Source organism: Equus przewalskii, unplaced genomic scaffold, assembly GCF_037783145.1.
Source record: "Equus przewalskii isolate Varuska unplaced genomic scaffold, EquPr2 ChrUn-13, whole genome shotgun sequence".
NCBI lineage: Eukaryota > Metazoa > Chordata > Mammalia > Perissodactyla > Equidae > Equus > Equus przewalskii.
In genome coordinates, this window is record NW_027228750.1 from 14491004 (window position 1) to 14517691 (window position 26688).

The window sequence follows — 26688 nt, forward strand, 5'->3', positions numbered from 1 at the left end:
AAATATGAGAGAGAAAAGAGAAATTACTTGGATATTTGTATTACCTTGTTTCACAATTCTCAAGTGCTTCATTCTTTTTATTCTCTCATGATTTATTAAAACAATTTTCTGTGAATTCAAAGAGATAGGTAAAATGCCCACTGGGTTTAGCACTTTAATATCATAGAGAGAATGGATGATTCATATTGAAATTTATAACATTTCGTATACATGTTCAAGATTGATGAGATTTATTTTGGTCCTATTTTAAGAAAGATGAGTCTTCTTCTTTTTAGCAACAGATATGCCTCTGATTTTTGGAAGAATGAAGGTATGCATTCTTAAAATATCATCTTGAGGTGTTTTATTCCCTTGTTTTAGTGCTATTGTGTCAGGTAAGCTGAGTTATTTGAAAGCAAAATAATATTTTTTATCTATTTTTTCTTGTTTATTTAAAAGTGAACTTGCCCTTTTCTACGTTAGTTGTTGATACATATATTTAATATTCTGTTGAGAAGCCAAACTTGTTTTTGCTTGAGGCATTTGGTGAAAACAACATACTACTATGATAAAAACTGCACGAAAATCTGGCTGGGTGATGCAGTAAGAGAGAGCATCTCTTAGTTTGTATATTGAATGTGTGACAATGAAAAGTTTTTTTCAAGAATCAGCTCTCATTTTTTCCCTAACTCTAAATTACATTATCCTTCAATAATAAGACAATCATTCTATGCTAGTATGAAAAAAACTGTTTAAGCAAATTAGTAAATAGCTCTTAAATTAATTTTGAACTATAGTCATTAGTATGTCATTATATTACAAATACGCACTTGAGTCATTCATCTGCGGGTGTTCTACCTATAGAAAATAGGAATGCAATGTTCTTTGCCAGTGAATAAAGAACATAAAATGCAATATAAAGCATCAACCATAGATGTTGTACTTTATATTGCTTAATTTTCCATTAATAAATTTGTGACATTGCATATTTATTATTCTAATATGGATAATAAATATGTCAGTTTGTCTTGTAAATTAACTCATGTGCTCTCTCCAGCTTGTAATTTTGTCTAGTTCATATCCTCTGAATATTATATTCTAATTCATTTTTTTATGTGTTTGGCATACCATTGCATTATCATCATAGAGCGAAATACATGATGTAGATTTAAATATAGTGATAATATCATCAGACTTTAATTCTACTTGAGCCTACACGATAACACATATAAAAGAGTGACTAATATTGAAATTATGATGGCTTTTCTCAAATTAGATTATTTTCCTATTTTCAAAGAAGTTAGATGTTAAATGTATATATAGTTCTTTCTTAATGTATTATGCAGACTATAATGCCTTATATATGGTAGGCAACTGACATTCTTTTTGTAAAGGATGAAAAAGGAAAATGAAGCAAAAGAAAGCCAATATTTTATAAAGAAACATAAAAGACAATTGACTTCCTCAAATTTGTTACCTTAATCTTCTTTGCACTTAATATCTATCATATAGTCTAGTTCTCATAGATGCACAAATATTTACTGATGCCACTATTTTTCTAAGAGATAAGAACAGATTTTATGACAATTCTAGAAGAAGACTAGAATTATATAATATATAATTCTAGAAGATTCTTTCTCCTCACACACCGTACTATAAATATATAGCCTCACATAGCTAGGCTACTCACAGATCAAAGTTGAGATCATTTCACGTGCACATCTTTGTGCATATATTCACTGATTGATTACAAGTAGTTCTCTCTTATTTACCTGCCTTTAAGACACCTAAAAACTCTATAGTAAGAAGGGAGAATCATCCCCCAAAATAGCTTGTGAAGCATCATGTAGATCAGCAAAGCCCTAAGTATACTCAATACCACCAAAAGGAGGATGTTGTTTAGATAAAGAAGGAGAACAGAAGCAGTGACTCTGGTCCCTGGCTCCAGAATGGCTCTAAGAAAGGTGTGCTTTAGTGCCTAAGAAGGGAAATCTGTTGTTTCCTCCATTATTCCACAACCACAGCTAGTCTGGCTGGTCTCCATTTAGAAAGACTTTAAATAGAGGAAAGAATCATGGAGGTTAGGAGAGAGGAAAAGAAGGTTACAAGAAAAAAACGTGATATAAGAGTAATAAAGTTAATTAGCTTCTTTGAGATATATATCTTCATTTAAGATGCATTTAAATTGTTCATTTTTAAAATCAGCTCTTCATGTCTTTATTGTCTTATGTTTTTTATAATTTGTTATAGATGCACGTGATTCTGAAATGTCAGCTTAGTTTTAAAACCCTAAAACGTAAAATAGACTAGCAAATCTTTTTTTTTATGTTTTACTTCAAGCTGGCAGCTACTAATTACATAAATCCAATATTTCTTATTCCAACATGGATGACCATAACTATATAAAAATTATTCATTAGACAATATTCAGTCTCCATTAATGTCTTTTTAATATGTATCTAAATTCAGTAATTATTTTATTTACTTAATGATGTTATTAATAATGCTTACATTAACTTTCCTAGAAATAGTTGGCATTATATCTTGCTTGCAGAGACATGAAGAGACAAAAATGTTCAGTGTTCCATACATGAGTCTTTCTATTTTACCAAATTCTACACAAATTCTAATTAGAATAAAGCTTTGTTGAAGGACTTCAAATGTATATTCGTTGATAATGAAGCTATTACTGGATAGATAAAACTATAAATCTGTTTCATTAATTTTATCAAATTGGAATTTTTGACAGAAAGAACACTAAAGGCATGTCTGCATTTATATTTCAATATGACCTTCAGCTGAACCATCTAGAAAAGTTGACTCTAGTGAGGGGATTTCATTAAGGGCCAGATGTGCAGCATTGCCAAGGGATCAGCATTGGACATGTCTCATTATATGTCTTTGTGAAATTTGTGCTCGTTTGCATTGATATAGCCAATAGAGCTTTTTAGAAAGCACAGTAATCACAATTCTCTAAAAGACATGTAGTCAACAGTTATTTTTCTGGCAGATTAAAAGGGATTTTCTGGCAACTTTGAAATATCAAGAGATGTCCAGTTGGCGTGTAATTGGAATTTTACGAAATATAATACTTAGGAAATTCCAAATAGACTGCCTTTAGCATTTATATATATAAATGCTGTATGTATTTATATTAGAGTTTTAATTTGTTGTTTTCTGCTTAATATTTTATGCTACATATGACTTTAGTGTATTTACAGTTATTTTGATCAAAACATGTTTCACAACATCTATATTCTTGTTTAAAATTAAAATTTTGATGAAAATTTTTGTTTTTGAAGCTGAACACATTATTTTCCTCATCATCCAATATGTATGATTGTCTTGCGCATCTCTCTGTTAAGAAACATACCTCTCTCCAACTAAGTTCTTTTAATACAGAAAAATCTAGTATAAAATAGTACTTTCCAATTTGAGTTCAGTTTAAATAGTTTAGGATATCTAAGTGCTATGCTCTTTTTTGATAGAGAAAAAAGCAGTATTTTTAAAAATTGAAATATGTATTAATTATAAACAGGTCTAATTTTGAACTTTTAATGCTTTACAAGTATTCTGTGCTTATTTTAATCTTAAGTAAGTCTATAGCAAATTAGATTTCTAAGTAAATTTTAGATTTTATTTTTCCATTGATTCCAGTTTTCCAAATAGAATATAGACTCATTTCATGTTCCTTGTATTTCCATTCTCTTCTCCATCTCACAATAGATATGAAAGTTCTTTCATACTTGGGAAGACTGTTTTCCATATTTTTATTTTTAAATGTGTAATTTAATGAAAAAAAGTACCCATTGAAATTACTGTGAAATTCTTATGGAGGGGCCTTGTGTAGCAATTTTTATGTCAAAATTACATGAATATTTAACAACTGTGTCTAAGTACATAATTGCTATGCTCAAATTAATATTCAATAATTAAAAGTTTGAATTAGTATTCAAAACTTTTAGTTTCCTCACCACCTTAACCACTATTCTGCTCTTAGAAAACCTGCTTTGTCCTGCCTATGTTATTATACTCTGTATAAGACAGTGTAATACTTCTTGTAATACAAAATAACATTTAAGTAACAGTATTTCCTTGTCTCTTAACCTTTACTCTAAGTAAAAGTTAAGAAGATGATTCCCACTTTGTTAATAGTATTTCTTGCAATTAACAAAATCGCCTGGTATTTTTTCCTTTGCAATGTAGTATGCACCTGAGGATATAATCGAATATGACTATGAGTATGGGGAAGCAGAATATAAGGAAGCTGAAAGTGTAACAGAGATACCCACTGTAACTGAGGAGACAATAGCACAAACTGAGGTAAAAACAAAGAAGCCCCTTTGTGTATGGTGTCCTGATGTTTGTCATCCTGTGGTTCCTTGTGTCCACTGCTCCTCAAACTTATCATAAACTTTTCATTCACCTGATTTCTACAAACCCATAACTGAGATTTTTATTTGACAGTAGCTGTCCTGAAGGAATGATGCTCATTTTGCTTTCCTTATCCTTCCCTTCATCCATGCTCTTTTTTTCCCTTTCCCTTTATTTATGTTTTCCATTCCATCTTTCACCACATTTTACAGAAAAAGAAATCCAATTTCAAAAAGAAGATGAGGACAGTGGCCATTAACTCAAAGGAAAAGTCCAAAAAGTTTACACCCCCTAAATCTGAAAAATTTGCATCCAAGAAGAAGAAAAGTTATCAAGCAGCAGCAAAGGCCAAACTAGGGGTGAAGGTAGCAAAGAAAAAGCAATCAAGATCTCTCCTAGATAAGCTGGAAGATCTCTGATGATGAGTCATTGTCCTAACCCAACTAGATAAATACTCATTTGGCTAATAGATTGGTATTACCTTTCATTTTTACTCATTGCTTTTCTTTTGAATTTATCATTAGGCAAATATTGTTGATGATTTCCAAGAATACAACTATGGAACTGTAGAAAGCTACCAGACAGAAGCTCCCAGGCGTGTATCTGGACCAAATGAGGTAATACTCATAGACAGTATTAAATCACAGTCCAATACTTTAAAATGCGGACTATATCTTGATATACCTCACTCTGGAAGAATCTATTGCCTCTGGAAAGTTTGATGTTTTCGTTCTTTTACTGAGATAAGAGAAGCGATAGCATTGGTTCGCTACTACTAAAAACAGTTGATTTGAAATCAATGTCAATTCAGGTTTTGCATGACTCTGCTTCATGCAAATGCTAAATTGATCAAACTGAATTGGCTGCTATCATTTTCTTGATTGCTCTTTGAACTAAGCAAACTTCTCAACATGTTGTGACAAAGGGCATTCACAACATGATCCTGTGAGGAGCAAAATCCTCTAAAGTGAAAATTGTATCGTCAAATGATACAATTAGAATTTATTTCATCTGACCTATAATTATGAATTTTTATGACAGCAAGCTTTCTGATAAAATGTAGTCTTAGTGGATTCTAATAGCTATTTACATTTTCAAACTTGTTAGGAGTGTGATGTTAATTATGGTTAAAATAATATAGCTTAACCTTTCCATTCTTTTCTATGAAAGTATGTAAGTACATGTAGCTACAAATCAAACAATCTTCCTGAATTTTATATTAGGCATACTTTCTTATCATGAAAAAATGGGTGTATATTTCAGGTTAACTTTGTTAAATACCTGGCATATCTAGTATGAAGAATACCTGAGTAATTTAGTTATTAGAAAATATATATAATGTGTCCCAGCGAGGCAAATAAATTCAATGGTGCATTACATGCAAACACACAATTTAGAATAATAACATTTTAGGGTGATAACAGATTTTGTTTCACCTAAGTCCAAATTATTCATTTTCCAAAAATGGATATCTTGATTCAAGATATGTATTTATCTACCTAAAATTGATCCAGTTTTTTGGTTCAGAGTTATGAACATAGTCATATTCTGATCCAGGATAATACAAATTCCCCCCTAAATAGTGTATCCCCTTTGTCTAAGAATCCAAAAATATTATGATCATTGGATATTTTATTTTAGTTAATTTTAAATTAATCATATAACCACATTTTTCATTCACATGATTTTGTGGAATACTGCTTATTTATTCAATATTGCTCGTTCGTCTAGATTCACTGTGTCATAGAAAGCAAGCTGCGTAGAAATGAAATAAGCAGCGTAGCAAGATAAATTATTTAATTTGAACTTCATCAAAATCATAGTATGGCTCAAAAATTGCCTAATAAATATGATCAGATTTATACTGGTAAGGAGGAATGCTTATGAAAAATAGAAAATTGTCCTAGGTTTGTTTGTCTATATCCCTGAGGAAGTATTATTGATATAATTTTTACTTTTAAGTGCATATTTATTCTTTCCTCTTTATGAGATTTAGTGGTGATATATTCTATTTCATTGTTTTAAATTTTGAGGATTATAATTTAAATTTTATTTGCTTTGAAGAACTCTGTGGTGAAGTAATACATCCCTGTGTAAACATTGCAATTATAAATCTTGATTAATATTGTTATTAATATTTTATTTTGGGCATGAGAGTCAAACTTATGTGGCTTTTCTGGTAGCAATTGTATTTCATAATGATATTCTATGAGATTTGAAAATTATGCAATGCTTTAACTATATGCATATTTTATTAGTCAGATCTTAAACTCTAAAGTAAATATCAAATTGACTAACAAACTTTTTCAATGGAACAAGCAAATACACATGTTGACTCTATGTGAATATTTGCAGTTTATTGGGAAAAGTGCTTTGAAAGCAATATTTCTTTGTGCATGCCAGTGTACAAAAATATTTCTTTCAATGATACTGAAAGGCTGTCTTACCAGGCCTTCAGACTTGCTTGAGTAGCCCTCCAATCGCTTCCCGTCACGTGCCATCGAACTGTAATTGCAAATGCTTACCTTGCTTTACTAATAGTAAACTTCGTGTTCTCCAATTCCTTGCAACTTAAATTAATAGCCAAATCCAGTTGAAGAAGTATTTACTGAAGAATATCTAACTGGAGAGGATTATGACTCCCAGAGGAAAAATGCCGAGGATACACTATATGAAAATAAAGGAATAGACGGCAGGGACTCTGATCTTCCGGTAGATGGAGATTTAGGCGAATATGATTTTTATGAATATAAAGAATATGAAGATAAACCAACAGGCCCCACTAATGAAGAATTTGGTCCAGGTGTTCCAGCAGAAACTGATATCACAGAAACAAGCGTAAGTCAGTATTACGCTTTGTGTCACTGTATGTCTTATTTTTTGAAGTATTTTCGTGTTCATCTTGGTGTCTTTTCAGGCTTAAAATACAGGTTGTGTTTTTATATAAATTATGAGTTTTATCACTACTAGGAAACCTTGATAGACTCTTCCTCACGGGAATCTTCAGCAGTTAGATTTCTGGGCACACTATTGGAGTCTTCATTTGAAAGTATAATCTTGAATAGAATTCTATCCAAATTTTCTTGTCATTGATGAGAGTAAAATATAGTCATTATGATTCTGAGTAGTAAGTGTAATTTCTGATTTTTAGACTATTTTGTCAAATTTAATTTGCTGACACTTTTTGCTTAATGCCTTGGAATAATAATTGAAGTCTACAGATGTCTTTATCTTTCCATAATGTCTTTAGGAAGCAATTGTTCAATCTCATGCAAGATTCAGTATTAGTGTTCATTATGCTTTCCTTTTTGTATTTTCAATACTTAAACCTTTAATACTTAGTTTCTGTTTTAAAAAGCATATTTTCGTAGGTTGTTTTAAATGCACTTAGGTGATTACATTTCCATTAAACAAATATTTAAATTGCCTTATTTACTTAAAGACAGGCTGTTTGGATTTTTCACTCAACAGATAAATGGCCATGGTGCATATGGAGAAAAAGGACAGAAAGGGGAACCAGCAGTAGTTGAACCTGTAAGTACTGGTGTGAACACATTGTAAAGGCTGGTACAATTATTTAATTTATATTATGAGCCATCATCACCTTCAATTATTATGTATGCTCATGTATTACCATTGAAAATTTTATTGTCTTCCCCTTCATAATTTGCCACAAGTAATGAGTTAGTAAGACCATCTCTGGCAAGTGGAGTTTCAGTAAACCGAAAAATAGAGAGAGATGGAATTTTGGAATTTGAAAGTAGCGGAAATTTGTCTAGTTTGGTTCTCTCCTTTTGTAGCTAAGGAACTTGAAGATCTAAGTAACCTTCCTGAGGTTCAAATGTTTGGTAATTGAGATATAACCAGACTTTTTCTCTTCTAGTTTCCAATCCAGCAATTTTTCTTCCAATTTCTAATACTTGACATTGTTAGAAATGCATTTTTTGACATAGACACTATTTGTTTTGTATCTAAATAACATCATGTAATAATATGAAAATATATGTTTTTTAAATTCACTTTCTTTTCTTCCGTCAAATAAAAGCTCCAAGTGGCTCCAAAAGTGATTTTTAAAATTTACGTTTACATTATTACTACTCAAGATATTGGTAATCAGCAAATTCTTGCTGGAAGCAATTTTACTATTGTTCTTCCTAATCAGCAACTTGGGAAAACCATTGTAGTAGAACTAAAGGTTATGTGTATAACTGTTTGCCTCAAGATCATGAAGATCATTCCAGAAATTGAAAAGACATAAAAGTTTTTAAAAAAAATGTGGAGCAAGATAAAGATTAAAAAGATAAGTGTATAAGGACATTGTTGACTATCTACTCCGTTATGCTAAAATCTGTGTGCCATATATTCATCAAAGACTTTAAAAATATTTTTTCAGAATGAATTTGCCTTAGTTATGAAAATTTACACCCACTTTTTAAATGACAAAACAATTTTCAGCAGTGCAAAGCTGCAGTGGAATCATAAACATTTGACAACTGATTTCTTATGCTAAAATAGTACTCTACTCTCTTGTCTATTTAAGACCTTATCCCATATTTATCACCAATTCTTTTGCCTTCACTTTTCTTCCCTTTCCCTGAATTAAAGTGCTTAGATGCCACTTACTTCTGTTCTTTCATTCACACAGCAAATTTTTATGATGTTCCTGCTTTGTGCCAGGCTTTATTCTGGGTGTTAGGGAAAATCTGGTCAAATGTCTTTGTTTTGCCCTTCTTGGGAGCACTTAGCATATTCTTCTTGCAATATTACTTATCTGAACATTTATTTCCTTTCTAATTGGTTCACAGATTCTCTGAGGACAAGGACTATGTCTTCTATCATTTTGAATTTCCTCTCTTACCCATGCAAAAATGTTTGTAATTGGTTTTATATGGTAGGAATAGAGAATTCACTTTTGAAAATGCAATGATGTGCTGCTTTCTTAAAGCCGCTTAAATAAGAGGTTAGGGATTACTAGTTTCCATACTAATGATTGTCTATCTTTTTTTAATATAGGGAATGCTTATTGAAGGACCACCAGGGCCAGCAGGACCTGCGGTATGTAAATGTCTTAAGATTATTTTCGCCTTGATTTTTTATTATAATGAGATATAAGATTTCTATTACATTATTGAATTTATTTATTTTAGACTAACTTAAGTATTGAATTATAGAGGTAATCATTTGTTTAAAGGATCTAGTGGCCTTGAATTGCTTTCTGATTTGGCTATCCAAATGCCATTCTTTTGAGAGCAGTGGAATTAAATTTTGCTTTAAATATTTTTGTTGCTTGAATATCTCCACCTCGTCTAACCACATTTTCAACATTCTACCTAAAAGTTATGAAAGAAAGAGCCCTTCTCATTTTTATTAAAGAGGTATAGATATATCTCAGTGAATGAAATTGAGAATTCTAAGTAGATTTTAGCTACCTTATCTGTGCTTCTGAATGGAGTGATTACCTGTCAGCTTCCATTGTCATTTCCTAGTGAGGCTGATGTCACTCAGTGTGTCTTTATTTTCAGGTTGTTGTACTGATCTGATTTTGTTAGAAATCTTCTGTCTTTTGTGGAATTAATTAAATTCTTGTCATCTGATATAAGTATGTGATACTGATGCCATTAAATATTTTTACCCATAAAAGAAAATGTAAAAATGCCTCCAAGCTAAATGGTTTCTATATTTCAACTTTGCTATCACATTTTTGAGGTCTAATTGCTTGAGTATACCGTTTCTGCACTGACCTGGGAACCAACTTCTACCTCAGGGACTTTACATTGGCATGCACTCCTTTCCTGTTTTTTGGAATGTCTGCCTCCATCCTGAGAGCAGCTTCAGAGAGGAATTGTTGAACTAGCTACAAAGGGGTCCCTATATATTGTCTTTTCATAGGAAGATAAATAGGGCAATTGTTTGGGAGACAAGTTTATATTTATGAAATAAACATAAATGAGATCTTCTTTGATTTTAGTAGGATGAATTTGCCTGAATACTAATGAGATTAGGAATCTGACTCAGATCATGGTTTGTTTCTCTGCAGGGTCTTATGGGTCCTCCAGGTCTACAAGGCCCCACTGGACCCCCTGGTGACCCTGGCGAGAGGGTAAGTGAAGGGACACCTCATAGCAAAAGAATGTAACATAGGTTGGAAGAAGTTTAATATGTTATTCTTCTCACCAGGGGGAAGTCTATGAATTCAATGTTGTGCAACATTTTGGTTGACTTTTCTAACTATAATTTTAAAAGTGAGGGTAAAGAATGTACATTTATCTATGTTATAATCAGTAAAAATCCACTTTATTTTCGATGAATTCCCCTGGTGATATGAACTCATTACATTAGATTCAGCTCTTCAATTTGAATTCCAGACATATTTTTCCAGGGACTCCTATGGGTATTGAGTTGGATACTGATAGAATGATTTAATAAGCCTGAATTTTAATTTGAAGATCAAGTCTTGGGTCACATGGTGAAATAGACAATTTGTGTTAAATCTGTCCAAACTGTTCTTGTAAAATATCTTTCTCTTTTTTTCTCCATCCTTGAGTAACCATTAACTTTATGCATTATTAAAATCATGTAAAACTATTGCCATGAATCATAATCCTTTCTAGGAGTAATTATTAAAGGGAGATTAACCAAGAAGAGAACAAATGCAAATTAGATAATGAAGATTTGTTATTAAAAGTTATTCTATTTCTAATAAATTTGATTATTTTATTTACTTACTTATTTTTACAATTTCATTTACTTTCCTAGGGTCCCCCAGGACGTCCTGGCTTACCAGGGGCTGATGGTTTACCTGGTCCTCCTGGTACCATGCTAATGTTACCGGTATTTTTTTTTTACTGTTCTAAAGATGACTTTATGTTGAACCATATTACAGAGAAATCAAGAAAAAACTATTACATGAGGTGGAGATGCTTAAAATCAAGTATCTCGGAAATTATGGGAAATTTTACTACACAAAATTCTGATAAATATCAATCTCTGAATTAGAACTAAGGTCTCATTATTTGATTACACTTTTAGCAACAAAGTTTAGAGATTTTCTTAATATTTCCAATCATGTGCTTTATCCTGAGTCAGTGACTAACATGCATTTCATGTGTTATTAAACGTAAGATTAATATACTATTTACCACCATATAAACTATAATTGGTACTTTTTAAAGAAGATATATCTGTAGTGTTATTATTCATTGCTCCAAAATTATTTGCTTTACCATACAATTCCTTTTTAAAGCTGGTTGCCCTAGTTCTCTGGGAAAAAGCTGATTTTTTTTTCCATTTTAGTATAATAAACAAAGTTTCAAGTAATAATTAGAGAGTGATAAATTGACTCGTGCTCCATTTTGAATTAAAAGTAAATTGCAGCTTTAGAATTTCATGGAGGGATTTTAGGAAAGGTCAGTTTTCTAGGTTTTGTTTTTTTTTTTAAGATTTTATTATTTTTTTCCCCTTTTTCTCCTCAAAGCCCCCCAGTACATAGTTGTATATTCTTCGTTGTGTGTCCTTCTAGTTGTGGCATGTGGGACACTGCCTCAGCGTGGCTTGATGAGCAGTGCCATGTCCACGCCCAGGGTTCGAACCAATGAAACACTGGGCCGCCTGCAGCTGACTGAGTGAACTTAACCACTTGGCCACGAGGTCAGCCCTCTAGTTTAATTATTTAAGAAGGGTAAACAAAACAAATGTATCTCCAGGAACATTTCCTCTGTATTCATAGAGATTCCAAAAGGTTTGCTCAACAAAATAGCAATTGATTTATAACCAACACTGAACTCAGTACAATTTGGAATTTTTACAAATGAATAGAATGGGTAGCATTTGTGCAGATATAAAAATGCATGATGGCTTATTCCAGAGTTTTCAGAGATTATAGAGTTTAAAATTGGAATGGAGTCTCTAGTCTCTTCTACAAATGGTAAAATGTAGTCTAGAGAACTTCCATAATGGGCAGAAGGAGAATTAAAAATAAATCGAGGTGTCATGATTATGGCAGAGTTACCTTAGACTTTTGTAAAATCCCACCATTTTAAGTGATTTTATCTAGTAATTAAGGCACCTATTTGTCAAAGCCTAATTTTGAATTTCTTTATGTTATCTCTTCTTAGTTTCGTTATGGTGGCGATGGTTCCAAAGGACCAACCATCTCTGCTCAGGAAGCTCAGGCTCAGGCCATTCTTCAGCAGGCTCGGGTACGAAAGGATAAACACATATTCCCATAACCTGATTCCATGTCAAAGTGTGTGTGTGTGTGTGTGTGTGTGTGTGCATGTGTGTATTACGTGTATGGAAGATGGTACTATTACAAACAAAATACTTCTGAGTAGTATATTGAATTTAGATGGAAAAACCGCTAAGATTATATTTATTTTTCCAGTAGGAATATTTTATTTAATTGAATATTACAGTTAAATAACTGACCCTTGCAGTATTGCCATATATAATTCTAGCAAACACATGTACGATATCAAACAGATTTTCTTTTTTTTTTTTTCAAAAAGTGTTGATGGATGTATACCTGGCACTCTCTATCTTTCACATCCAGTTTTCCCTGCTGAGGCATAAGTCAATGATTAATGAATTCAAGTAAGAGAATAAAGTTGAAATAAAATTATTCCTCCTAATCATCTAGATTATTTAAGATATCCGAAGTAATCCATAAAATTAAGACATTCTTGTATAGGAAAGAAATCTTAAAATATGTATTCTAAACTCTAAGCATTATAATCTATAATATTTTTACAAAATCCATTCAGTTTATAATCCTTTGTCAACTGAAAGCTTCCACTATTTGTATACTTATAAAATATATATTTATTTTTTAAATTTGCTTCCTTGCAATTAAAATATGCATAAAGAAATTTAAAAAATAGACCAGGAAAGAGTTGGGAGTGATATAATATTTTTATTCATAGTACAGATTTTTGGGGGTTTTTGTAAGAAAAAAGGAAATTGAGGGCTTATGGTTGGTATAGATATGGCTACCACTTTCTAAGCAATATAAATCATTTCTACAATAACTTTTTATTTATCATCATGAATTTATGAATGTATAAAATTTCTGAAAACATGAATGAAGTTTGTAATTCACCATCAATACAATATACTTTATATATTTCCTAAAACTATTAGTTTGAAAAGATACCATTATTTGGCTAATCATATATAAAGATAATGAAACATTTAAATATTTGATTATTAGAAATTAGCATAATCCAACTTTAAAAATACTTAAAATAATTTACTATTGATTCCCTCAATTCATCTTATAAAGTATATTATTTTTAGCAAATTCCTCATTTACTAGTCCACTTGACCTACTTGGAAATAGGTAGCAAGCATTATAATTCCAATTTTTCAGATATTTAGATCTCAAGGATTAAGAAGTGTATTGTCAAAAATCTCATGGTGAGTCAGTAGTGAAACTTTGGAGATCCTATTGTTTTCATCTCATGCACTTTTCTAATATGATTTTATGTATTATTTCTATTACAGTATTATTTTTGTCATCTTGTTTTGATAATCTAAGTTTTCGTCTTTTGGAATCACTAATATTCAAAAATGGCACACCACGCTAATTTAACATCTATCAGATATTTATCCTTTGTACTCTACTTGTTCCAGCTTTTTAAGTATGCTAATTTCACATTTCTAATATTCATAGTAACAATAGTGCATGTAATCAGTCTATCATGCGTATGATTATATACAATAAATGTACTTTTCTATATAGCCTTAATTTGTGATTTGTTAAAAGAACTGTTATATCATAACACTTTCTGATCCATTTTGCTAGCCTGCTTTACTTGTCAAAGTTTTACCTAAAATATTGTTAGAATATTTTTATTTAAAGCACCTCAAATTATTCACCTCTAAAAGTACTTTCAATGAGAATTGCGTCTGCATATTTAAGATAAGTCTATATATTATTCTGAAGTACACTTCAGAGTAGAAAATTATCAGATACTAGATTTCTTATTCTAAAATCCGTTTTAACTTTTATCATTGAATAAATCATAATAATATATGGTGCAAGATTGTATAGGAGTTACAACAGTTTAAAAAATGTCTCATCCTTATTTAGGTAATTTATCATTCCAGAAACTTACAGCTCTTCAGCAATCGGGCGCTCTTTCTAGCATGTAGCTATTATAATTGTGTTGATCATCTATTACTTCCTTAATAGCTTATGCAAATGAATATTGTGGTTTCGTATGCTTGTCCGGAGGAACATTCCTGAGCTTGATATATTTTATTTTCTAGATTGCTCTGAGAGGTCCACCTGGCCCAATGGGCCTAACTGGAAGACCAGGTCCTGTGGTAGGTTACCCAATAAGAGACTGTGTGTTTAAATTTTCATATTAGTGGTTCCCTGTGCTACTTTAGCCGGGCATTGTTTATGTCTCTGGTTGGTCAAAATAGGCTACACATACCTGCTTATGGTTGATTTTGTTTCCATTAAAAAATCTGTTTCAATTCAGTCCTCAGTAAATTTTGATGAAAAGATTTCAATGAAGAGTTTTCAAATCCAGTAAATACAATGAAAAATGTAATTGAGTCATGTATTTGGCTATTGATTTCTCAAACTATAAATATAATTTATTTGTTTATAATGTTATAATGTTTAGAGTTGCTAAAATTCAATTTTTCATTAAATTCTTGAGATTTAATTTTATGTTAAACAAAATTTTACTAAAAAAGAAAAAATATTTGAAGCCAGTGAAAATTATTTCACAGTCTTAGGAGCAAGCAGGATACTTGGCTTAAACTTCACGTTGCCTTCAGGATTCCACAAAGTGCTTCAGATGGTAGAAAAATTATTTTGTCTTTTAAGGACTTGGAAAATAATGGTTTTATTTTTCCTTACAAGCTTCCTAATAAACTGATATATTCCAATATCTTTAAAAAATATCTTCAAATATTTTGAAACTTACCAAATGTTAAGTAGTACCAATTCACAAAAAATATAGAGATTCTTTTCAAATCATACTTTTTTCTTAAGAAAAAAGACCACAAGGATTCAAACCTGGGTTCTCATTGATTTTATAATTAATAGAATAAGTAATTTCTATTTTAAATGTTTGCTTTTTCAATATAAAGAGTGCTTATGCTGTACTTTCGTATGATGTTTTTTATATTTTCAATATGCTTTATTGAAATAATGGCATTTATAGAAATTGTTACTTTGAACTTTAAAATCTTATCTTTGATTTACTTTGTAGACACTCATAGCAAACTATGTTATTCAAATTTGGATCTCTAAAACTGTATTTTCCAAAGGAATTTTCCTACTTATCTTCCTGACAAACACAAGCCTAGTGGAACTGTAGAGGGTAAGGGCCTTGATGAGTGGAATCAGTGAAAGCATGTTACACTAGCAGCTCCTGTTTTCACCACGCAATCATTAAAAGCCTGTGATTCACAGTGTGTTAGCAAAGAGAAAACACTGACAACCGTGTACACATTCTCAGTGTCATATCCAAGATTAATTAATTTACTACTTAAGTTTTTGTTATGGAAAGTTTTAGCTTCCTTAAATACTGAAGGTAGGTATTGAGAGAAAAGAATCATATTGTTTCTCTTTATCATTTTCTCTTCTATTATCCTTTATTCCAAAGCATCGAATTATTACAGACTTTCAAATTTCTGTTAGTTCTAGAGTCTAAAAGTATTTTATACATTAAAATATTAAGAAAACAAAGTGTACATCAATATTTTAAGACTTAAATGTGTACGTTCTTCCAATGAAAAATTCCTTTATTCAATTGCTTTTCCAATTGCCTTTATACATAAATAAAAGTCTATGTTATAAAATATGCAGGAAATGTAGAAAATGCTGTGCTTTCTTTCCTAACCTGTTACTGTCAATTATTTCATGATGAGTATTAGAATAAGTGTTTGGGCAAAGTAATTATAATTTGTTGAGTAGAGGTTATATATAGAGGATATAATGCAGTAAATTAATTAAAAATAAATTGACTGTCCTATAATAGCATTCAGTTCGGTGACTAATAATCTGATTTAATGTAGAACCCCAGTTTTTCTCATGAAGAAATTTAGTTGCAAGAATTCTTAATTAGAAACTCGAAAGTCATCATTCTTATAATTTTCAATATTAGAATATTCATATTACTTGACTTGTCATATATCTTGGGCATCACATTAATAGTTATTTTACTTTGGAGCTACCAGGAGGCTATAGATATCTAGCATTTTCAGACTTAGCATAATTTCAATCTTTTTGTACTTTGATTCAATGAACTATTTAGTTGAATATGTATTAATGTAAATAAATCAGAAACTTCTTAAACATACAAAGTATACTTCTTCAGTATGAAGTGTTGTCGCCATGTTTAGTTTTAATATTCTAAAGCTTTTTAAGGGGATGAATGGCCTAGTATTTATTTTTAAAACTCACAACACTTTTATAAAGTAATTTTATACTTTTCCTAGTCAACGTGCCATGTTTTTGTTGCACTTTTTGAATTATGTAAATGTTCCTAGGAGGCGTTTATCACAAGGACTTATTCTTGTGGGAAAAACCAGACCAATCTGGGAAAAAATGCTTTGATATTATTTCAGGACAATTATAATGATAGTAATAGCATCTGTTCTTGACATTTTAATGCTATAAGATTCAGTGTCTGATAAATTTCTGAGTATAAAAGCAATAATCTTTTGCCAAGTCCTTGCTGCAAAAGTGCATTCAGTGTATGCCTGATTCAGTGAAAACGTGTTGCCTCTAGTACTGCACCACAGCGTAATGATAAATCATGCCTTCTGTCTCATCGGCAGGGCTCTGATGGTACACACATTAAAGGAAAAGTCAGTGTGATTTCATGAAACTGGCTTCTGTGTCACTATGCATAAAATACAGACTTTTAAATGTAGTTCACACGAATACAAATAAAGTCTGAGGAGAGATGTGTTTCAATCAAAGGACTTGAAAATTTTATTGCATTAATTAATAAAATCATACTCAGTTGAGGAAATATATTTTGAATAATGTTTAGCTATTTCAAGTGAAAATGGTAAGATGAAAGTGGTTAGGGAATTACTAAATTAAATGATTATACCCTCACTTTTTCTCTGCAGGGCGGGCCTGGTTCATCTGGAGCCAAAGGTGAGAGTGGTGATCCAGGTCCTCAGGTAAAAAAATCATCTATTTTAATTTTGACTTTATTTTGTCTAGTAGGATAATTGAAGTGTCTGCCATCTGTTTTCTGAGTAAAAAAATTACTTACATTATCTTTAAGCTCACATCACTTCTTTTAACTGAAAAATCCTTAGTGGCCAGTAACTTGATTAATTTAAACAATATTAAAAGAAGATAATAAGCTAGGATGAGAAAAGGTTTGATCGTAATAGGCCTTCAGAATATTAAATTGGCTTGAGATTGTACAGAGCAGAACTATTACACCTGTGCTTATAGTGGCCCTGCCTCAAACCCACTATGTTTTCTGTGGAGAGTAAATCTAGAATATTCTCTCAGAAAGGATATCTAAGATGCTTAAAAAAAGCTAACTTCAAACCCTTTGTAGAGCTGCAGAAATTAAGAAAAGCTGAGAACATCTGAGTGGAAGATTATAAAAAGCTTTTAGACTATATTTACATGGTGTGAAATTAAAAATATTATTTTTCTTTAATGATAATAAGTAGATGGAGACATTCAATAGGAGCACATTATGAAATATGCTTAACTAGGAAACAGAAAGACAAAAAGTGTTGTATTTTTTAAATGCATTCATTTTTAAATGAAAATGCTTCTTGTTGTGTTCAATAAATACCAATTCAGATTGGGCTGCAGGAGCTCTCAAGTGGCTACCCACTAATTTTTTTTCTTCTTTTTAAATTAATTTTATTTTAAAATTATTGCAAGGTAAAGTTGAATTTCAACACCTCTATATTTTCTTTGTAACCACTGCCACAATCGTCAGAATAGAGAAGAGTTCTGTAACCCCAAACCATTTCCTGGTGCCACCACTTTATGGTCACATCCTCCCCTGATCCCTAATGCCTGACAACCACTGACCTGTTCTTCATCACTGCAGTTTCGTCTTTTCAGGAATACCAAATAAATGAAATCACTCACGCATTATGTAACTTTTTGAGACTGACTTCTTTCACTCAGCGTAATGACTTTGAGATTCATCACTGTTGACGAGCGCATCAGTAGTCATTTCCTTTTGTTGCTGAGTAGTATTCCCTTGTGCCACGTTTATTTTGAAATGAGAAACAAATCCAAAGAAAATTGAGAAAAGTATTTGGATGATTTAGAGTGTGGCAGCCTTCTTTTTCATGCTTGGTTAATATTGCCGTAAAGGGATGGCAAGCATTTACGGCTTAACTGAGAATGGCATAAAAATATTGAAATGGCACTACATGAAAATCTAAGGAGTTTAATCTTTTGTAAAGTTTATGAACTTTTTGATCAAACTTAGCTCTTTACAAAAGAGATCAATCTGAAAACATGCTGCAGTCGTTTTCATGGATTTTGCAGTTTTCCTTCACTCCTTAAGTCCAAAGAGATGCAATATCAAATGAAGAATGATTTTCACTAAAACCTAAGTTTTGTCCTGTTATTATTGCCCCTTGCCTTCCAGCTAGGGTACAGGGTCCTCCCACTACAATAATTTCTTTAAAAAGCTATATTCTTTTGATCTCTAATTATTAGACAACCTCAATTTCATGTTTCTACAGTCATTTTACAGTGATTATAAAATTTATTTGTAATTTCAAATGTGTATTACATTTTCTACCACATTCATTCTATGCGTGCTGTATAAATTAACTTAAAAAAGGTATAGTTAATTAAATTTACAGGTGTATATAATGTTTATACTGGAACTACATTTGATCTATTATTAGTTTTATAATTTTATTTTTGAAAGTTGTGTATCAATCCCCACATAAGACATTATATATAGACATAACATTATATAGTACTGCTTCAAGGAAAAACATGGAAAATCCTTAACCTTTAATCCGACATGGCATGGTGCCAGTCAATAATTTTTATGAGGGATTGTCAAGTCATCCTCCAACATTTTCTAGATGATTGAAAGAAATATGTACCAGCCACTGTGCTAAGTTATAGGAGTATAATGGAGGAAAAGACAGATTTGGTCCAAAACCGCAACAGTTAACAATTTAATGGGAGATTTAACTATGAAAAATGGCAATTATAATTCAGTGTGATAAATGCTATAAAAGAATCAATATGTAGGAGAGGCTCTACATAGCATGAAGAGAAAGGTGAAGGAAAAGGGATTGCAAAGAGTAGAGGAATGAAACAGATGGTTGAGTGTTTTCAGTCAAAAAAATGTAAAACCCCAAGGTTTTGAGAATAAAAGGAGTAATTGAGGATTTCTTTTTAAGTTTAGAATATCACTTTGCATTTCTTTTGTTTAACTGTAATCGCATGTCTATAAAAACTTAATAAAATAATATGACTTTTTTTGCAAGAAGCCATTTAGAAAAATTGATTCTCTTGTCTACCACTTTATCTGAATTTTTACATAAGAAATACTTTTCTTTTATTAAAATGACGAAGGTAAAGCTAGGAGGATATAAATTTTGAAAACCACCTCTCTCAATGTGATTAAGTTTATTGATCATGAATTCTATAAAGTGGATTAATTATGTTATTTTGATATAGGGCCCTCGTGGTGTCCAAGGTCCGCCTGGTCCAACAGGAAAACCTGGAAAAAGGGTATGCTTGGTTTTCACTTTGTATTTTGAGGGCATCTGAAATCAACCATTACCTTGGTTTTTTTTAGTCTGTGCTAGTAGGATTCCCTTTGGCTTAGTGATGTTCTTGGCATTATCAGGGTCGTCCAGGTGCTGATGGAGGAAGAGGAATGCCAGGAGAACCTGGGGCGAAGGTCAGCAGCTCATGTGTTTGTATTTTCATATCTTGTATGTCAGCTCACCCCTGAAAATTTTATATTTTAAAATAAAGTTTCTTGATATGAAAGAATATTTCACATTCAAATTACAGTACAGAATTAGGCTGGGAATGTGATGATGATGATAATGATGATGATGATTTCGCAGGGGGATCGAGGATTTGATGGACTTCCAGGTCTTCCAGGTGACAAAGGTCACAGGGTAAGATATACCATTCTATTACTTTTTATGCAGGGATAGTACAGGAATATCATGAAATATTTTAGAATTGATACATTTTAGGAAATCAGAAGAAAAAATAATTTAAATATTTGTGAATCCATTTAGTAAATTATTACATCTACTAGACACTTGAAAACAGGTAAGTAGAATTACGCATGTGATATCAATATAAATTCTTTAATATTTTTCATGCATTAAAATACTCACTTTATGCAAACATAACTTGAGGTGGAATTTATGTACAAGTATATGGAAAATAACATATTTATTGAAGAACAAATGTGGAGATTTAATTTTGCCTGTAATTTTTTGATAATTGCCAAAATTTTCCTCTTAGATTTTGTATGTGGAAATAAACTCAAAAGAAGACATCTGTAGGCAGTATAATATATATACTGGCCACTGTAATTTATTATGCTAAATTAGATGGTTCTGGTAGATAGAGACACCATAAGCTTGTTCTTTGCAATAATATGAGTTTGCAATCCAACGTAAGAGCTTACTATTTGCTATGGCGATCCAGTAGATATTAATAGTGGGACATTAAGCAAAGAGGCACTCTCTCAGTAAAAGATCAGCATTTTCTTTTCTTCATTTTATCTTCACATTTTTCTTCTCAGAAGTGAAGAGTGAATGTAGGACAAACTTTAGGTAAATTGGAGAATGTAAAATTTAAAAAAAGAGAACCCTATGGGTGTCTTGTAAGGTATTTAGTGTATGCCTACCACATGTTAAAAGAAACATATAATTTTGTTTCTTAAAAAATCCAAAATTCCTTTAGTCTTCTAGAGTTGTGCGAATGTAATACGAATTATTTTAGAAGCAGAAAAATTAAAATTAAATTAAATTAAATTAAAAAATGTATCCATGGTTAAAACCATCTTCAGCAAAATAATTTTCTAAATGGGCTAGCTTGCAATAACTAAATGTCTAAAAATTATTTTACATATTTTATTTAAACTTTTTTGTTTTTAAAATTCAGGAAACGTTTTTCCTAGCACACCATATGTAAAGCCAGTTAATGTAAAATTATGATTTATCTCTGAAGTGTTCTGTAGAGGATAAATAAAGCCTTAGTTTTTCATGCCAAATGTTGTTATATTCAGTAGGGTGGATGTAAGACAGACTTCTGAACATTCTAATTTATTTCATATTTTAATAATATTTGTATGTATTTAATAGGGTGAACGAGGTCCCCAAGGTCCTCCTGGTCCTCCTGGTGAAGATGGAATGAGGGTATATTAAACTTCATTTCTTTTAAGAAATATTTGAAATTAAAACGTAGGAGAACAAAATTATGTTGAAATGATATGTGGTCTAATTGCTTTACCTTCCCATTCATTTTGTCAACAACAGGGAGAAGATGGAGAAATTGGACCAAGGGGTCTTCCAGGTGAAGCTGTAAGCAACTTTCTTTCTTTTTAAAAAAAATAATATCCTGTATTGGGGGAATTGTAATTGGTGTTACACAAATAAAGTCAATAATAAACTCAGGTGACTATTGGAATCTTACCTAAGCTAACCAGCAATTGTTATGTGAAAACAATTTTAGAAAGGATACATAGAGCTCTTCTTTTGTTATAGAGAAAGTCTTAGACAATTGAGAGGAAAAAATGTTGAGTATAACATCTTCTCAGTCAAAAAACCTTACCAGCTTTTGTTTCCATTTCTTTGTTTTGTTTCATTTTTTAACATCATCAATAGCTCCAGAATCTATTTATGTATTTAGGATAAATGGATTTTATTACCAGAAGAAACAAAAGAATGAGGAGCTTATTAGTAAATATAGTTTGTAAGGGTAAAAATGTGCTAGATTATATCATTTTTTTCCCACTGAATTTTACAAAATGAGGAAACTGAATTAGGAATGTTTACCCAAAGTTAGTGCATCAAAGAACTAGGCCAGAAGCCAGCCTCCTAATTTCAGTCTTATTTTGCCCCAATGTGGAAGCTGTCAACTCAAAGGCATAATAACTCAAGTGAATATGAGAGACAGGAAATTATCGTATTGACTTTTCAAAAGAAGGAAAAGGAGGAGGAACAGATGGAGGAGGGGGAAGATGAAGAAGAGAAGAAAGCAATTAAGTTTAAATAAGAATTTTTAAAAATCATTAAAGAAAATGGTTTCTATAATCTGCATATATAGTTATCCAGCTACTTGTTTCTTTCCCTCAGTAGAATATTCTCTCAAGATGGAATTTACCTAAACATAAAATAAATGAGAGGCATGACTTTTCCATTTGTGTAGTCCACCTGATTGCGTAATAAGATTTAATAAGATTCAGTGTTGCCATTCAAATCAGAAAATGACACAAAAGTGACTTACTTAAAGTATTAAAATATTTCCTATTTTTAAAATTTCCCAAGAGATTCATATGTAAATTTATAGAATCAAAGAAAAGCAATTTCTGTACTAAAGACTGGCTTATCCATTTTGGCTTTTCAATCAGTATAAACTCTAGATATTTGGGTTATAGAAAAATAGAATTTTAAGCATCACTTTTGGTGTATTAAGGGAAGATGTGCAAACATTTTTATTCTGAACATTACATTGCAATTTCTTTAAAGGAAGGAGGCGTGTTTTGAAAGCATTTCTTTTGAGCATGTGCATTTTTTTCCTCTTAGGGTCCACGAGGCTTGCTGGGACCAAGGGGAACTCCAGGACCTACAGGGCAGCCTGTACGTATTGCTGGGGACATTCAGGATTTTCCAGGGAAGATTTGTTGCCAGACTCTTCAAAGCTGGAAAGCTGTGGAAGCTTTTAGTAAATAGCCAAGTGTTTACTGCCTTGTTATTCTAAGACCTAATCATGGTGCTTATCAGTTTAACTGATCCTTCCGCATTCCATCCCCTTCTTTCTTTTCTCTTCCTTTTAGTTTATCTGTATTATTGTTTCATATCAAATTCCCAGCACACAGTGGAAAATGCTGCTAGGTTATCTTTAATGTGAACATGGATAGGAGAGTATAGACCTTGCCTTTTTCGTCATTTCCATTAAACCCTAAAATGATTTTTAGTCAGTCTAGGCTAGTAGTTATCATGCTCTTAGAGTAGTCTTTTTGATTTTCTGTTGTAGCATCTGAACTTGTAAACATCCATACATATTTTTTTCTTCACTGAAGGGTATTGCCGGTGTAGATGGCCCCCCGGGACCAAAAGGGAACATGGTATGTAGAAAATATCCATAAAATAACTCATTTCTGCCAGTTGGGTAGTAACAAACCATTTGTTTTTTTTTTTTTTGATGAGGAAGCATGGTCCTGAGCTAACGACTGTGCCGATCTGCCTCTGTTTTGCATGTGGGTTGCTACCACAGCATGGCTTGATGAGTGGTATAGGTCCATGCGCGGGGTTCTGAACCCATGAACCCAGGCTGCTGAAGTAGTGCACACTGCACTTCAGCCACTGTGCCACCAGCCCGGCCCCTAACAAACCACTTTTGTTGCTAAATCGAAAATAAAGATTTCTTACAACATTTTGCTAAGTATATTAGCTTCTGCTACTATTAATATTTTGCTGGATTTTCTAGATTCTCTATAGGGAATTTGGGGACTGTTTTTCAATTGAGAAGAAAAAGCCTATTGTGCAAAATAGCTCTACTAAAGGCTCTTTATATTTTCCTGTGGCAGGGTCCCCAAGGGGAGCCTGGACCTCCAGGGCAGCAAGGGAATCCAGGACCTCAGGTAAGTCTAAGCCATCACAGCTCCTTTGAGATGGGGTAAGACGGTATCTTTTTACTAGAAAATTAACAGCCTCAAAATTTTCTATGTAGGGCTAAATATGTTTCCAGTGTAAATTCAGGTAGATACTTCTTTCCTCTCCCCTTTTTTTCTTTTTAATTTGAGCAAATTTGCAGAGGCCCCTCTCTTCCAAGAAAAAATGAGTCATTCACTGTTCATGAAATGTCAGGACTAATAGCCACACCTTCAGGAGGGTTCTGAATAGGATCACATTACAGTCCCATTGCCAAAAGGGTAGCTTGTGTAAAACTCATAGGGTTCCAAAATTTTATGGGGAATGCAAGGGATTTATATAGAGAGAGATTCTTGTAACTCATTTCATATGAAATAGAGGCCTAATAATTTACTATTTTAAAAATGTATTCTTGTGATGTGATTCCTGATGGATGAAATTAATTCTTTTAAAATAGGGTCTTCCTGGTCCACAAGGTCCAATTGGTCCTCCTGGTGAAAAAGTAAGTTACCCTGTTGTTCTAGCAATGTCTGATGAACAAGTTTGGGTTTTCAACCTTAGGCAGGTGTAAGGCCCGCCTTCTGTTTTTGCTAAGATGTCTAGATGGCTCAGTGCATGAGGAATTAATCTGGAGTTAAACTATGAGAGTACACTGTGAGGAGAAGTCATTAATACATCTCTGAACTGTAAATGATAAAATTTTCACCGAGTTTCCATTTGGATAGCTTCCAAATGTGACATTCTCAGCTATATTAATTTCAGAAACATACTGGTATAAGTGAGTTTTCTCTTTATTTTGCTTCTCCTTTTATTTCTCATTATTTAGAAAATGTAATTAGGTCTGCTTGTGACAAAGCGTTTCTAGGATGATCTGATTAAGGGAAAATTGTGAGTTATCATTACCACCATTTCTCATGTGTAAATGGGAAATGATGTTCTTGCTAATAACTCAATGTCTAGGTCAAAACAGGAATAAATCTTTAATTAAAGAGGTATCTTTTTCCCTGATCTCATCTGCCAGATTCTCTGAGTAATATTTCCTGCCCCTGTACTTACAGAGCAGTATTTGCACTCCCCCATCTTCCCACAGCTCAAGACAACTACTAATCTGCTCTCTGTCTCTATAGATTTCCCTTTTCTGAGCATTTCATATGAATGAAATATATGACTGAACTTAATATATGAATTTAATCATATGAAATGAATATAATATGTGACATTCATGTCTGGCTTCTTTCATTTGGCATAACGTTTTTAAGGTTTATCTATGTTGTAGTATGCATCAGTACTTTGCTCCTTTTTATTGCTAAATAGTATTCCATCGATTGAACATACCCCATTTTGTTTATATGTTCAGCAGTTGAGGGACATATGAGTTATTTACACATTTTTGGCAATTATGAATAGTGCTGCCTGGAATATTTGCATACAAGTGTTTGTGTAGACATGTTTTCATTTCTTTTTGGTAGATATTTATAAGTGGAATTGCTGGGTTACATGGCAAATCTATGTTTAACTTTTTAAGAAGTTTCCCAACTGTTTTCCAAAGTGGTTGTAACATATTCCATTCCTATCAGCACTGTAAGATTGTAGTTTCTTCAGATCCTCGCTAATGCTGGTTATTGTTTCTCGTTTTGATTATGGTCGTTCTTCTTGGTGTGAAATGGTATCCCATTCTGATATTAGCTTGCATTTCCCTAATCATTAGTGATGTTGGACATCTTTTCATGTGCTTATTGTCCATTTCTATATCTTCTTTAGTAAAACATATATTCAAATCCTTTGGTAATGTTCTAGTTAAGTTATTTATCTTATTATTAAGGTCTAAGAGTTAACATATCAAATTTAAGTGGTTTTTAAAGTACTTTTTTCTATGCATATTTCTATATGCTTACAAAATTAGAGTGCTACTGGAAAATGGCTTATGAATTTAAGATATTAGGTCCCAAAGGGGTTTTAAATCCTTATTTTAGATCAGAGATTTTAATTTGTGCCACTCTTACATTTTAGAGTAGCTCATCATAACCATACTATATTTGTAATAAATTGCACTTGAGACATGTGCCTATTAAATTTTCTACCATGATTTAATTATCTATGCACTAGATTCCTAAGAGGAATTTGCTGTTAAGGAAAATTAGTATATTTGAATTCCATTTGTTAAAGCAAAGGTAAAATATAGGACCTGGTTCACTGCACTTCTTGTGGTAAGAAGAGAGATGCTTCTTTCTCTACTCTTCCCATATCCAACTTGTTGGTTCAAGGATAGTCTCTTTCCATCAAAAGGAGAAAGAAATTCAAGAACATGAAGGAAACATGTTTTATTTATATTGCACCTATGGTATATATTTTATTGTATCTATATTCTTTTATTTTCTTTATGATATACTGTGATCTGTTTATTCTGGTTCAAGAGCCTTGTCTCCCAAAACTTGGTGAATAGTGTTTTCAATTGGATTATGGTATAATCTAACAACTAAATATAATTTAAATAATGCCTTATAT

At 32.0% G+C, this 26688-nt stretch overlaps 1 protein-coding gene across 6 annotated transcripts in view; it reads left to right on the forward strand.

Moving 5' to 3' along the window:
* COL11A1 (collagen type XI alpha 1 chain) overlaps positions 1–26688 on the forward strand; it is a 197539-nt gene that overhangs the window by 63964 nt on the left and 106887 nt on the right. The window contains exons 6-24 of one of the 6 annotated variants that reach the window (XM_070608147.1): positions 4186–4302; positions 4878–4970; positions 6937–7191; positions 7825–7887; positions 9367–9408; positions 10391–10453; positions 11110–11184; positions 12468–12551; positions 14623–14679; positions 17455–17508; positions 20018–20071; positions 20190–20243; positions 20416–20469; positions 21673–21726; positions 21847–21891; positions 23116–23169; positions 23613–23657; positions 24120–24173; positions 24641–24685. In XM_070608147.1, the coding sequence (XP_070464248.1) occupies positions 4186–4302; positions 4878–4970; positions 6937–7191; positions 7825–7887; positions 9367–9408; positions 10391–10453; positions 11110–11184; positions 12468–12551; positions 14623–14679; positions 17455–17508; positions 20018–20071; positions 20190–20243; positions 20416–20469; positions 21673–21726; positions 21847–21891; positions 23116–23169; positions 23613–23657; positions 24120–24173; positions 24641–24685 (1362 nt within the window). Of the gene's footprint in view, positions 1–4185; positions 4303–4565; positions 4719–4877; positions 4971–6936; positions 7192–7824; positions 7888–9366; positions 9409–10390; positions 10454–11109; positions 11185–12467; positions 12552–14622; positions 14680–17454; positions 17509–20017; positions 20072–20189; positions 20244–20415; positions 20470–21672; positions 21727–21846; positions 21892–23115; positions 23170–23612; positions 23658–24119; positions 24174–24640; positions 24686–26688 lie in introns of all 6 variants that reach the window. The other 5 variants (XM_070608146.1, XM_070608150.1, XM_070608149.1 and 2 more) reach the window with 5 other exon arrangements.